The sequence below is a fragment of the Oncorhynchus mykiss genome, chromosome 26, assembly GCF_013265735.2.
Source record: "Oncorhynchus mykiss isolate Arlee chromosome 26, USDA_OmykA_1.1, whole genome shotgun sequence".
Classification (NCBI taxonomy): Eukaryota; Metazoa; Chordata; class Actinopteri; order Salmoniformes; family Salmonidae; genus Oncorhynchus; species Oncorhynchus mykiss.
In genome coordinates this window covers 24,823,038-24,834,641 of record NC_048590.1, presented here as the reverse complement: position 1 = coordinate 24,834,641, position 11,604 = coordinate 24,823,038, and the positions used below count along the sequence as shown (strand labels likewise).

Sequence of the window (11,604 nt, the reverse complement as noted above, 5' to 3'; positions counted from 1 at the left end):
CCCATTTCCACAGTGGAGTTTACCCCACCAACATTTAAATGCTGAAATCGCCACTGGCATTGCTTAAAATGCTAAGGTCCTATTATACACTGAGTGTTGCTGGGTTTTTCACAGCCAACAGTTTCCCATGTATCAAGAATGGTCCACAACCCAAAGGACATCCAGCCGACTTGACACAACTATGGAAAGCATTGGAGTCAACATGGGCCAGCATCCCTGTGGAATGCTTACGACACCTTGTAGAGTCCATACCCCAATGAATTTAGGCTGTTCTGAGGGCAAAAGGAGGGAAATATACACTGTATTTCTAAGTGAACTAAATCTAAGTGAGGCTTCCAAGCAGAGTCCTTTAGAGAAAAGTCAGACAATAGAAACCCTTATTCTGCTCTATGCAGACCACCTTGGCTGGCTTATTTATTGCAGATCCATGCTGTAATTTTATAAGCATCAGTATGAAAATCCCTTCACATTCCTCCTCGGATCTCATAGGATTATATTACCTCTGAATTATCAACCCTTCTAGAATGAATGAAGAATGATGTTGTCGTTAAAGTCTGTATAACGACAAACTGAAAGTTCTTTGTTCTTTTGAAATGACCTCCACAATAGATGTGGAAGAAAAAAAGAACGAACCAATGAGGGACAAAGTGTTTTTGGAAAACATCTAAGCTGCATGATACCTTTATTAAAAAACAGAGCTCCTTTAACAGTCTTCTGGAGAATCAACATCTACATCAGTTTAACTATTACACACAAAGAAAGCAGCCACACACAACTATAACAGCATTAATTTTTAGTGCACATTTGGACTTTCCTATTCAAACCTTTGATTAAATGGGCTGAACAGTTAAAGTACAGTTGTAAGTTTAGCAAAATCTTCAAAAGCAAATAGATAAAACATCTGTCAATAATACTGTATGTCTACATCAATGCCACATATATTTGTCATGTGAACAAAAAGTATAATGAGTGAGACAAGTAAAAACATATTGTTGTACCACACTGTGTACAGATGAAAGCCATAATCATTCCTCTTTCATTTTCATTTTCAAACATGACCTGCAACAGAAACATCTGATAATGCCAATGAAAGCCAGCAGAGTAAATAACACAACAGTCAGTAAAAAGACCATTACATCTACAGAGTGGTACGAGTACCAGGGCATTTTGTAGGACTCTGTACGCAGGTGAGCAGCACCTTTGTGTCTCATGACAAACTCAATCCAGAAGAGGGCAGTGTCCAGGGGCTCCATTGGCACGTCCCTGTGTAGCCTGGAGAGTCTCTGCATGTTCGTCCTGTAGGATGGCTCATCCAGAACTTCCTGTAAGGCCTGGGAGAATATGTTTCTATCTAGTGTTGCTAAATCTACAACCTTTGCTACACCCTTCACTTTCATTCTAGAAAGATTGTCAGTTTGGTCGAACACCAGAGGAAGGCCTACTATTGGAACACTGTGGTAGATCGCCTCGAAAATCCCATTTGTTCCTCCGTGAGCTACAAACAGCCTTGTCTTAGGGTGTCCTAAAAGATCATTCTGAGGCATCCAGTCAACTAGTAAGGTGTTGTTACCCAGAGTAGCTGGCCTGTCTCCTTTATACCTCCAGATTACCTTCTGAGGCAGTTGGGCAAAAGCAACAGCTATCTCATCAGCTATATCATGTGGAAGCTGCCCAATTAAAGTCCCCAAAGACATGATAATGACTCCATGTACCCCAGAACTCTGAACAAACTCCTCTAGTTCTTGGGGAAGAGGCTTGGCAGGTTTACATTGGAAGCCTCCCATATATATAACATTAGGCATGGTGGGACGAGGGAACTCAAACACAAAGTCAACTCTCATGAGCCATAAATCAGCAGCTTGAAACAATGAGAAGTAGTCGACCTCAGGACCAAAGTAACGACTAACTAAAGCAGAATAATGAGGTCCCATTGTCTGTCTGTACAGATACTGCCTGATGATATAAACAAGGAAGTTACGGACCCTCTGAAAAAAACTCATCTTGTCTGTTAACTCCGCAGCAGGAATTGGAACATAAGATAGCGGTGAGGGAGCAATAACAAAATGACCCTCACCACCTATAGTCCATCTAACATTGAAAACAAGTGGCACATTTAAATAGTGCGCCAGCACAACGCCTCCCCCATTTAATGGGTCTGTCAGAACCAAGTCATACTTGGTTTCTCTAATAGACTGCATCAACTGTTTATTCTCTAACATGTGGATTATCATCTCACACACTTTGCGGTGAATTTCAAAAAACCCGTCCTTCAACTCCATGTCCAAACTAAAACGAGTCCAAGCAGAGCTTCCCTCTCTCTTTATCTGTATTAGTCTTGACACAAATGAGCGAAAGAATTCCTCATCAGCTCCACCTGGAATATCAATTGTGATTGAACTGTAGTGAGGGGAAGTTTCCTTGATGTACCAGCTGTCTGATGGCCGTACTACTGACACACTGTGACCTCTTGAATGCAGCGCTTCAATAATGACCTTCATGTTGACCCAGTGGCTGCCGTCTTGAGGAAACACCAGGACTTTCCCACCATGGACAGCAGGAATAGAGAGGGTCAACAGGGTAACAATGAAGATACCAGGGAGACACATCTTCACTAGCTGCTTCACATAAGCATGCATCAATTTTACCTGAAATATACAAAAATAAGGTCAAATAAATCTAATAAAATTATGTTTTGACATGAGAAGAATTAAAACAGGCCTACGTTTTTTTTCTTTAGGCTACAAATAATTACAAACACTGTCCACAATATGATTGGCCTACTTTAAAGTTTAGCCAAGTTATGTCAAAAGGTTGATTAAGTAATACAGTATAATATTTCACTCAGTCACAGAAATACTTTTTTTACATGAGAAAATTTTAAAACAGGCTTGATTGTGACCGCTTAATTATATATTTTTCGCTACAAATAAGTCCCTACACTATCCACAATACTGATACTTTCAAGTTTAAACAACTTCTCATAAGAAAAGATTGATCACGTAATACAGTATAATCTTTCATTCTGAGAGATCAATTATTTTATTTTCCGATATAAATGTCTCTTGAACGTTAGGAAATAGTCAAATTCTGTAGATTTTGCCAAGGTGAAACCTATTTCACATCCTAATGTTAGACTACACGTTAACATTGTATTATATTTAGCAGTAGCTCCGAATCAACAACCTATCGTGAGTGTGAACAAACAACGTCACGACAGAATCAATTAATGCGGACCTAATTTAATTGAAGGCTTACATTCCGGTTTTCATCCAAAGAACAAAGAATTTGAAATTAAGGCTATTTCAGAGCCTGTCTGTCTATAAATCAGTTCGAAAGTATTTGTAATAATCTCGGAAATCAGAAAGGAAGAGGCGAAATCAGTATAGTCTCTAGACATCCGCGTTGGCTCCCACAATTTTCAAATTCTCCTGCTATTTCTGTTTTTCAAGGCCGTAGACTTGTCAGCATATAGAATGGGTGGGTTCGAGCCGATCGCTTTTATCAAGTCGCTCACCACCTTTCAAAGCGTATTGCGTAATGACAGGGCCGGTCCTGAACGTTCTGCATTTTTGTCGAGACAAAAATCTTCAATGCACGTAACTAACGTGAGGTTAATCCAGTCAATCGCACCATAGCGATGTTGTTTTGTGTTGGCAGGGTTCACACACACACAATAGCTGAATTTGCAGAGCTAGCGAGCAAACTAAAGCAAACATTAACTATCAAGCTAGATAGTACCTATTCCATTTTATGTGGCGTAGTCAAAGATGGAATCTTTGCTATTGTCTGTTTATTCCAAGATCAGCATGCAGCTGTAGTGCTTCAAAGTCCCTGTGATAAGGTTAGCGATAAACTTAACTCCAAACTGAACAGAACTACACTATCTTCTACCGTTGTCTTAAATATCTGTAATGGTCTCATTGCAAAAGCTAAAATTGTCGCTAGGGGACTTTGAAGTACCTGTGTGCGGATCTTGGAGTAAACTGACAATAGCAAAGATTATATAGCAAACACCACAGAAATGAGATGCCCATCTCCTACTGTAAATAACCTGCACACTGTGTGTGTAGCCAGCCAGCCAGGTAGAAAAATGAGGAAAAAAAAGAGAGTATTTTTTCAGTACACCAAAACGCAAGGTAAGAACCCTAGTAGCCTAATATCTCAAAGACTAGTTGATAAAATGCTCATAAGAAAGAAGTGAAATGGAAATGTTTCACAATGTTGTCATTAGGCAGAGCAGGCAACAAACAGCAGAGCTGGGGACAGATGGGCAGGGACAGACTGGCAGGGACAGATGGGCAGGGACAGACTGGCAGAGACTGATAGGCAGGGACAGACTGGCAGGGACAATGCCATGGATACCCCCCACTCTCAACTTAAAATGGTGACTGAACTAAGATTTGTTTAAGCCAATGGTATTGCTGTTGTGATAAATTGTGTAGTTTTTGGTACCGGTAGGTAGGAGTACGGCAAACACCTTATTTCCTTTCTAGGAGACAGACTGAGGCAGTGAGGGTGGTGAAAGGGAAAGAGCCAGGGAGAGAGACTTCAGAGGACAGTGTCACAGCCACGGCAGGACCAGGTGTCACCCTTGTTGCCAGCTGCACCAGTATAGGGGACAGTGGCACAGCCACAGCAGCACCAGGTGTCACCCTTGTTGCCAGCTGCACCAGTATAGCGGACAGTGTCACAGCCACGGCAGGACCAGGTGTCACCCTTGTTGCCAGCTGCACCAGTATAGCGGACAGTGTCACAGCCACGGCAGGACCAGGTGTCACCCTTGTTGCCAGCTGCACCAGTATAGGGGACAGTGTCACATCCACGGCAAGACCAGGTGTCACCCTTGTTGCCAGCTGCACCAGTATAGGGGACAGTGGCACAGCCACGGCAGGACCAGGTGTCACCCTTGTTGCCAGCTGCACCAGTATAGGGGACAGTGGCACAGCCACGGCAGGACCAGGTGTCACCCTTGTTGCCAGCTGCACTAGTATAGGGGACAGTGGCACAGCCACGGCAGGACCAGGTGTCAACCTTGTTGCCAGCAGCACCAGTATAGGGGACAGTGGCACAGCCACGGCAGGACCAGGTGTCAACCTTGTTGCCAGCTGCACCAGTATAGGGGACAGTGTCACAGCCACGGCAGGACCAGGTGTCACCCTTGTTGCCAGCTGCACCAGTATAGGTGACAGTGGCACAGTATTGTCCAGTTACCTCAGTGATGGCACAAAACCATATCAGCCACACCCACAATTTATAGATCCACAAACTCTTGACCTTTCAATTTCCTCTGGCTACATTATAAATGTTTTCACTGTAGCCAAGGGTTTTCAAGCCAGCCATCTTTTGGCCAAAGAGCCTTCATTAGTGCAGGATTTAGGAACTGGAGAAAAGCCATTGTAAAATTCACAGCACATCAAAACTGCCAAACCCACCGCCACTTTGTAACTGTAACAGCACACCAGCTAAATCTAATCAGTGTCCAGTTATCCAGCGCGTGGGGTAAACAGCAGAAATGACGAAAGCTACCTTGCACTGTATGAGAAAGCAACGGCATTGATTGACTCCAATGAATCCATTGAGACACACTCAAGACGATTTGCTGGCAAAGCAGTGGATCACTATAGGGCATAATTCTTTTAAGTGTTGCATGGTGTGCAGGTTCAGTTTGGTGACCATTTTGACGAGGACAGTCTAAACGTCCTGCAAAAGTTGGAAAGAGCGCTTCTTACGGGGGAGTTGGATGAGTTTCTAGATCAGTACCCTAAGTTGAACATAGATTCTCTTTCAGTGCAGTTGCCTCTCTTTTGCAACAAATACCCCTATAGCAGCCGTGGAGAGGCAGCAGAGGTCCTCAGGAGGCTTCCAGTGGAGGTGCGGGGGTTGGTTGACCAAGTTGAGGTGCTGATCAGAATTTGGTTTGTGGTGCCAGTGTCTTCATGTGAGGCTGAGAGGAGTTTAAGTGCAAGACTTGGTTACGGGCCAGCATGGGCCAAGAGAGACTGAACGGTGTAGTTGTCTGTAATGTACATAAAGACAGGCTGGACAGTCAAGAGGGAAAATATCTGCCAGCAATTTGTTGGATCCATTGAAACCCACAAACATATGTTTGGTTCTTTTGTTCAGTAGTGTGTATAGTAGTGGTTCTCAACCTTTTTTGGGTACAGGAACCCCTGCATATTTTGAGGCAAGGTTTTGAGCGGTCCTCGAGACCTCCACCCCCTCTATATTATATGTAAAGTTACTGGAATCCTTTTGGTGCTGAATACATTCATTACACTTTTTATTTCACGAACCCCTTGCAATTACACCAGGGACCCCTAGGGGTCCACGGTCCACTGTTTGAGAACCCCTGATGTATAATATGATATTTGTTCTTTTTTTTTTTTTTTTTGAATTTTACCCCTTTTTCTCCCCAATTTCGTGGTATCCAATTGTTGTAGTAGCTACTATCTTGTCTCATTGCTACATCTCCCGTACGGGCTCGGGAGAGACGAAGGTTGAATGTCATGCGTCCTCCGATACACAACCCAACCAGCCGTACTGCTTCTTAACACATCGCGCATCCAACCCGGAAGCCAGCCGCACCAATGTGTCGGAGGCTACACCGTGCACCTGGCAACCTTGGCTAGCGCGCACTGCGCCCGGCCCGCCACAGGAGTCGCTGGTGCGCGATGAGACAAGGAGATCCCTACCGACCAAGCCCTCCCTAACCCGGACGACGCTAGGCCAATTGTGCGTCGCCCCACGGACCTCCCGGTCGCGGCCGGTTACGACAGAGATATTTGTTCTTTTGTTTAGTGGTTTTTAGTACATGACAGTACACTTACTAATTATTTATTTTGTTATTTTATTTCAAATTGCAGACTTTGTGTGACATACTTGTCCATAGCTGCTGTTTGAAGAGTTGAGACACTGACTGAACAATAAATACAGATTTTTGAAGAATATTTTGGTTGATTTATTTGGGTTATTCCTTGAAGTAGTTCTTTCGCTTTTATAACTGTTCTTATTTTTAGCTTTTTGTTATTTTCAAGCTATTGTAGTAGACTCAGGACAGTAGCACATATTTAATGACTATATAAATGTATCAGAAAAAGTCAAATAAAAAGGTCAATTCAATACGGATACCAACTAAGTTGTCCTTCTGGAAGGTTCTCCCATGGCACTTTCAAAAGTTACTTTTCCTACCCAGATGCAGAAAACTGTAAGCTTCAACTGCTGGCTACTCATCCATTGTACAGTGGCTTGCAAAAGTATTCACCCCCCTGGACATTTTTCCTATTTTGCTGTCTTACAACCTGGAATTAAAATATATTTTTGGTGGGGGTTCGTATCATTTGAAGATGCAAAATATTTTTCATTGTGAAGCAAACAAGAAATAAGACAAAAAAACGGAAAACTTGAGCATGCATAACTATGCACCCCCCAAAGTCAATACTTTGTAGAGACACCTTTAGCAACAATTACAGCTGCAAGTCTCTTAGGGTTTGTCTCTGTAAGTTTGGCACATCTAGCCACTGTAATTTTTGCCCATTCGTCAAGGCAAAACTGCTCCAGCTCCTTCAAGTTGGATGGGTTCCAACTTTATGATGGTTCTCAATGGAGATTATTTTAGATGAGATCACACCATCCATGTTCATTGTATTTATGAAAACTGCACCCATATACAGTGTACAGTACCATTGCCACCTACTGGCCTTTCTTGGTATTGCTGCCACAAAGAAACACAGTGGGAAAAATAGTTAAGCCCGCACAAAGAGCAGGCGGGCCTACCGGCTTAAATAGCCCAACTAATCAACCTCAACAAGGAACAGGTGAAACTAAACAGACAAAACAAACAAAAGGGAAAAGGGATCGGTGGCAGCTAGTAGGCTGGTGACGACGACCGCCGAGCGCCACCCGGACAGGGAGAGGACCCTACTTCGGTAGGAGTCGTGACAGCATGGAGAAAAAGTGTAACTCCAATCAGGCCCTCGAGGACTGGAGTTGCTCACCCCTGCTTTACAGCCTTATTCTAAAATGGATTAAATTAAATAAATACTCAGCAAGCTACACAAAATATCCCATAATAACAAAGTGAAAACAGGTTTTTAGAAATGTTTGCTAACTTATTAACACTAAAAAACAGAAATACCTTATTCACATAATAATTCATACCCTTTGCTGTGAGACTCAAAATTGAGCTCAGGTGCATCTTATTTCCATTAATCATCCTTGAGATGTTTCTACAATTGAGTCCATCAGTGGTAAATTCAATTGATTGGACATGATTAGGAAGGCACACACCTGTCTGTATAAGGTCCCACAGTTGACAGTGCACGTCAGAGCAACAACCAAGTCATGAGGTCGAAGGAATTATCTGTAAATCTCTGAGACAAGATTGTGTCACGGCACAGATCTGGGAAAGGGTACCAAACATTTTTTGCAGCATTGAAGGTCCCCAAGAACACAGTGGCCTCCATCATTCTTAAATGGAAGAAGTTTAGAACCACCAAGACACTTCCTAGAGCTGGCCGCCCGGCCAAACTGAGCAATCAGGGGAGAAGGGCCTTGGTCAGGGAGGTGACCAAGAACCCGATGGTCGCTCTGACAAAGCTCTAGAGTTCCTCTGTGGAGATGGGAGATACAACAAATTTTATTCGTAACATATCATACGGTTAAAAACTTGTAAAATATTGGACAAATTCGTAACATATCATCCGAATTGGAATTCTTAACATATCATACGAAATGGATGATGGACATCCACAAATGAATGAGTGCCATACAAAACGTAACATATGGACTGTCTTGGATTTATGTACAGAATAATACAACATGCTGTGAGACCAGGTTGCAGCCTGGGAAATCCCAGAACTGGTGCAACATCACTGGAACATTGTTAATGTGGAAATCAACCCGTCTGCCTAGGATGACTAAAATGATCCTGAATTAATCGTGAATATTGATGAGTAAGAAAGTTACACAGGGTCAAAGATCATACCTCTAGACATGCTAACCAATAACAGTGGAGGTCAGCATGTCTTAAGCATAAAGTATGTTATGTTGAACTGGGTGAATAGAATGTGAATAAGTCATCCAATATGCTGTAATAAAAATAAAGTGTAGCTCCCTAATCTTAAACTGCATCAATGATTGCCAATTTAGAACTAACTCGTGTTTAATTCTACCCCACATGATAGGGAGAATTGGATAAATTGGAATCTTGCCATGTAGATAACATGGCTCATCTCTCTATGGCTCATCTCTCATGAGCCATAGATCAGCCCCCTGTAATAACTCATCACAAACAGCCTGGTAATGTGGCTGGAGAGTCAACCTGTTGTGAACAGTAAATAGCAAATAGAAAAGCATATCCTTTATTCTCTCTCTCTGTGAAAGTCATTTTGTCTGAGTGCCCTGATAAAGTTATTGAAATGTATGACATTGGTGATGGTGCAAAAGTTAAATGTCCCTCTCCACTGTTTATCCACCATACATTGTAGACTCAATTGTTTGACAGACCTTGTAACTATGAACAGAAAATCTCTCAATAAGAGAGAGAGAGTTCAATCAACTCATCTGAGTGAATCAATGTTCCTGTGTTTGGACTTTCACCTTCATGTTGTTTTTAAACTCTCATAAGAATGTTACATATGAACTACATGTTCCCTCATTCTCCAATCTAATGTGTTCCTGGATATGTATGGATTTGACATAAAAGGCACAGGTAGATGAGCTGGTTAAGAAGTTTTAAAGTTGGCTTTTTCTACAGAAACAGATGGTGCCTTTCTCTAAGCAGTAGGAAGCAGATCATTAGTCATCCTTTGATCTGTTCTTGATTATGGTGATATTATTTATCAAAGTGCAGCTGCTACTACTCTTAAACCTTCAGATGCCATATACCATAGTGGGCTTTGTTTTGTTACAGGTGACAGTTTTGATACTCATCACTCTATCCTGTATCACAAGTTTGGCTGAACGTCGCTAAAGACCCGTAGATCTCTACATTACTCCCTTTATGTTTACAAGGCCCTACTTCATAAACTTCCGTCTTATCTAACTTTGCTGTTGATATACACACCTGGGTTGCCTAACCCGTTCACAGGATTGGTTAACTGTTGAGGTTCCTAGGGTCTCCAAAGCTAGGTAAATCTGCTTTTAGTTTTAATGCACCATCTTGAATGCACCATTTGCAAATGTATGACGTTTAATACAAAGATTGTTCCTCTCTCTATATCAATTACTTTCTTTATGATTGGCTTTACAAATTCCTCATCCATAGCATCAGTGACAGGTATTGTAAAAGAACTGTAGTAGGATGACTCGTTGGATGTACCAACTTTTTGTCATTCGGTACCACTGACTGTGTGTCCCTGAGAGTGAAGAGCCTTGATCAGAATGTCCATGTTAACCCATTGACTTCCCTCCCCAGGAAAGACCAACAACATCCCACCATGGCAAACTGAACCACACACAATTAAAAAATATATAAATAGGCACAAAGTCATGTTTCCAATGTATGTTATCATTTATATGATATATAAAAACAAACAGAGCTAGGAAATCATATTCAGTTTGTATGACACGTTGAACGGATATTTACATATAGTCAGTTAGCTGACTATATATTCTCATTTATGTACAAGCATTTCGCTACACCCGCGAAAATATCTGCTAAATATGCACATGTGAACAATAAATACAATTTGATGTGATACAAATCATGAAAGACCATGAAAGCTGTTCTCAATATTGCGTAATTAATTCTCTATAGGGTTTTGAGAGATTGAGACAATGAAGATGAAACTCTATTCTTCATTTAGATTCACATTGATACAGTATGTAAACAATATCTCAATACATTACATCCTTGCCAATGAACATTAACTTAACATAATTATTATTAGCTTATTCGTTCTGGTGTTAAGATGTAGTGAAATGTTACTTACATGTCAAATGTGTAGCTCACTTTGGCTTTTGTGTGGAATGTTGGTGTATTGGGGTTAAGTAAAGGTCAAAGTACTGCTTCATGATTTCCTTTCCATTTGTTAAAGTCACAGTGATGGTTACTCAAAACTCAGTGAGTGAACATGATTATAATATGGATGTATGTTATTACGATGGATGTATCATATAATATGGATGTATGATATTAAAATATTGTTTAACATAGCAGACACATTTCAATGTCATACAACAAGATCTTCTGGTCCAAACATGTCAATGAAACCCTCTCGGAATTGCCTGTATAGATCTGCCTGATGCTTTTTCTACCCCACACGATAGGGAGAATTCTAACCCTCCCATAAATTGGAACCCTCTGTAGATACAACTAGGCATGGTGGGACGAGGGAACTCAAACACAAAGTCAACTCTCATGAGTCAAAGACCAGCCCTCTGTAATAACTCATTGAAGTCCACACCAGGTTGGACAAACCCATTACAAACATCTTGGTAATGTGGCTGAATTAAAAATCTACCCTGAGCTTCCCAATGAAAATAGAAAAGCATATTCTTTACTCGATCTTTATTCTACCTGTGAAAGTCATTTTTTGTGAGAGCAATGATCCAGTCATTGGAATATAAGACATGGGGGATGGTGCAAGGGTGAAATGTCCCTCT

At 41.5% G+C, this 11,604-nt stretch overlaps 1 protein-coding gene across 2 annotated transcripts; it reads right to left on the bottom strand.

Moving 5' to 3' along the window:
* Positions 1-356: 356 nt before the first annotated feature.
* On the bottom strand, positions 357-11,278 carry LOC110506464 (UDP-glucuronosyltransferase 2C1-like). Of its 2 annotated transcripts, none has more exons than XM_036963878.1 (2): positions 10,932-11,278; positions 357-2,645 (listed from the first exon to the last, which is right to left on the bottom strand). In XM_036963878.1, exon 2 carries the CDS (start codon positions 2,634-2,636, stop codon positions 1,026-1,028), a length of 1,611 nt encoding a protein of 536 aa, XP_036819773.1. In that variant the 5' UTR covers positions 2,637-2,645; positions 10,932-11,278; the 3' UTR covers positions 357-1,025. The 2 variants fall into 2 exon arrangements, with proteins under 2 accessions (XP_036819773.1, XP_036819774.1); XM_036963879.1 differs by lacking the exon at positions 10,932-11,278 and adding an exon at positions 3,256-3,525.
* Between the last annotated feature and the right edge of the window lie 326 nt (positions 11,279-11,604).